The 3,220-nt window shown below is 32.7% G+C and overlaps 1 protein-coding gene across 1 annotated transcript; it reads right to left on the bottom strand.

Annotated features, from left to right (window-relative positions):
- Positions 1-785: 785 nt before the first annotated feature.
- LOC143580026 (CASP-like protein 5C1) lies at positions 786-1,444 on the bottom strand. The gene is made up of 3 exons (XM_077063166.1): positions 1,314-1,444; positions 1,076-1,213; positions 786-978 (listed from the first exon to the last, which is right to left on the bottom strand). Exons 1-3 carry the CDS (start codon positions 1,442-1,444, stop codon positions 786-788), a joined length of 462 nt encoding a protein of 153 aa, XP_076919281.1.
- Positions 1,445-3,220: the final 1,776 nt, after the last annotated feature.

A 3,220-nucleotide genomic window follows, 5' to 3' on the forward strand; every position in this document is an offset into this window, starting at 1 on the left:
AAAAACATCAACTTTTGTTCCGTTTGCTCCCCACTTTAAACAGTACACTTCTTCGAGGACCAGTACCCACCTGACCCGATTGTTAGGCCACTCTCTTCGATAAAAGGAAAGACGACCTACATCCTTTTTTCCCTCGTCTCCTTTTAACACTCCCTCACTTCACATACCATCTCTACTTATGCATGTGATTTACTGATTATACATCTAATAATTTGACCGTCTAAGGGTCGTGAAACTCACCTCAAAACTCCTTTCAACGAATTTGTACATCATTCACATTCTAACTCAACCACACACTACTCTACAATAGAGGTGTACAAAACTGGTTTTTTTAGAACCGAACTGGTTTGGGTTTTGCATGTTCAAATCCGGTTTAACCAAAACCGGTTCGGTTTAGAAACCATTTTGAGCATAGAACTACTCGAACTGATCCGGACCATATCGGTTCGGTTTTAAACGGGTTTAACCGGTTTAAGACAAAAAAAACCGGCTTGATTGTGAAATAACCATACCGCTATACAAACCTGCGATTTGGTTTGGTTTGGGAACCGGTTTGGCAGAAACTGGTTTTGGAAACGAACCGGTATGGTTAACTTTCTGTTTAAAAAACTAGTTGACGTTCTATTTAAAAATATATAAAAACTACTCTACTGACGATAATTTAAGATAATTTAAATATGCCCCAAAAAATGTGACAAAAACCAATAAAAATATATGGTTATATACATGTATAACTTTCACTTTTGTAAACCTCTATTACAACATATCCAAAAAAAAATATGTAATCACAAATTAGGAAGAATCAATAGGTTAAACAAAGAAGAAACCATAGACAAAAACCATGACAAGAAAGCAAACACAGTTGAAATCAAATACCGGCTACAAATTTTCGGACGGCAAACCGAACCACCACTCGTCAACATAACCTCCACCACGCTGGCGGCAGAACAAGCGCCCGAGTGCCAGTGTGGATAACAACTGCATCCAGTTGATCAAACACAAAACCATGAGCAACTAATTTTATGAACAATAATTAAACAAAATTTGAATAGTTCGATTAAGCGATCTAAACAACTTTACCCAATCGCCTATAACGATTATGAACAATATCCCCTTTTGTCGAATTGGGCACGTTACGATAACCGAATATCCATCAAGTAGTGCTAATGCAAAACTCCATGGGATCACTAGACCCATAATTGTCACCAAGAAGCTGATCAAATGATCATATCATTAATCATTAATCATTAAAATAAAATTAATTATCTAACCATGATTAATAAATTTTGATTGAAATAATATTAAAGTTATACCAGAAAGATGTGTAACTATAAAACTGAACACCGAACGACATGAACAAAAGCGAAGCCGACGAGAAGATGATTTGACCGAGCCTCAGCGCGAATCCTGCACTGGTCCCAGTTGATCCTGATAGTTCATTCATTGTTATGAAACCAGAAGTGGTGAAACCAGGACTGAATCTCAGTTGATCGTGTCAGCAACATTCATGTAAATGGTTTTGGCAAATAGAGGTTTTGGTGTTGGTGGTGGTGATGAGAAGTATTTGTCTTTTTTTTTCTTCTTTTTTGAATTATTATTCTTTTCTTTGTTGGCAGGTTATTGGGAGTATAATGATGACGTATATAAGTGGGATCAATTCTGTCGGCGGGATTTAATAATAACAATAACCTTTGATCAAGAAAACATGTGTGGTTGCGTTTGTTTGGTTTATTCGTGTGTACTTTTTACATTGATGATTTGTATATGTACATGTACTCTGTCATCATGTTTGTGGTGGGGATAGGATTAGGAGCATATGCTTTTTTAGATTAGTGTTGATTTCAAACATTATGATTAGGGGTTTAGTGACGTGCATGGTTCGGTTTGGTTGGTTTTAGCCTCAATAGGTTGACCAGTTTGTTTTATTTAGTTGTCGGTTTGGTTAATCAACTCGTTTTATTTAGTATTTGGGTTGGTTAATCAGTTTGTTTTATTTAGTTTTTGGTTTGGTTGGTTATTATTTTCAATCGGTTTCAGTTTATCTGTTCATTTTATTCCGTTTTTGGTTCGGTCTGATTTATTGTAATTGATAACCAAAACCAAACTTGGTGTACATGAAATGAAGGTGAAAATGTAAAATAAATGAAATAGATGTATAAATAAATTAAAGAAATGTTTAAAAACGTGAAATGGAGGTATAATACATGAAATAAATGAACGTGAGGCATAAAAATTAGAATTATATGAAAAAAGATAAATGATTCATTTCATTATTTTCGGTTAAACGAGTGTACAAAAAAACCAATAAACGAGTTTCGGTCAATCAATTTTTTATTAAATCGGTTTCGGTTTGGTTATTGCTCACCTGTACTAGTATAGATGGTATTTGTTAATTTTAAAAATAAAGATAGAAATACCATATGCTATTTATTTGCCTCTTTGTTATTTTTTTTAAATTCTAATGATCACGCTAAAAGTGTTAAAATCATAATTTGTATGATGAGAATAACATGTTCTATGTTGTTAAAACTGATTGTTCGTATCAAGACCGTGTACAGCATTCTCGTTTCATTGTATTTAAAAAAAAAAAGGTTGTCTAGACACAAAAATGGTGGTTTGAATCACGTTTAAACTATTAATTATGGTTCAACACTTCAACTTATGCTTGGACTAAATGCTACAAACTTTTATTTAGATTTGTTTTAAGTTTTGGGTTTATTTTTGTAACCAGGCTGGTTTTAGTTAAAGAGTATTTTGTAAGGTAATGCAATTTACACCATAAAAACCCTGATTTTGATTATATTGCAGAAAATGGCCCATTGTCACCAACATGAAAAGGATTATAAACCTAACTCGTATTAAGCAATAAATCATCATTTTTTAAAATGACAAAATGTTTGGTGGGTAGCCGGTTGGAATCTAATTATTTTATAAAGTATGCTGCTTCTTATTGTTTTGAAAAATGGTTAATTTCATTGGTATCCATGACGGTGGGGGGATGTAACAACAATTATTTTATCAAATAATAAAACAAATATTATGGAGCATTCAAGCAAATAGTTTATCAAAAAAATTCAAGCATATTATTAAATTTACTCATAACAAACTATAATTTATTTAAGAGAGCTATAATTTAAGGTTTAAAATATCTAATGAAAAAATAATGCTAGTTGCATTTCTAGGTACGTTTATAGCACTTTAAACGTTTAAATTTTACAAC

This window comes from Bidens hawaiensis, unplaced genomic scaffold (genome assembly GCF_021521415.1).
Source record: "Bidens hawaiensis isolate Kalapana, Puna unplaced genomic scaffold, B.hawaiensis_p1.1 tig00030203_1, whole genome shotgun sequence".
NCBI lineage: Eukaryota > Viridiplantae > Streptophyta > Magnoliopsida > Asterales > Asteraceae > Bidens > Bidens hawaiensis.

Coding starts and splice junctions, on each gene's coding strand:
- LOC143580026 (XM_077063166.1), bottom strand. CDS start 1,444: ATGAATGAACTATCAGGATCAACTGGGACCAGTGCAGGATTCGCGCTG. Junction 1,214..1,313: donor TATAGTTACACATCTTTCTG/GTATAACTTTAA, acceptor TCATTTGATCAG/CTTCTTGGTGACAATTATGG. Junction 979..1,075: donor GTTATAGGCGATTGGGTAAA/GTTGTTTAGATC, acceptor AACTGGATGCAG/TTGTTATCCACACTGGCACT.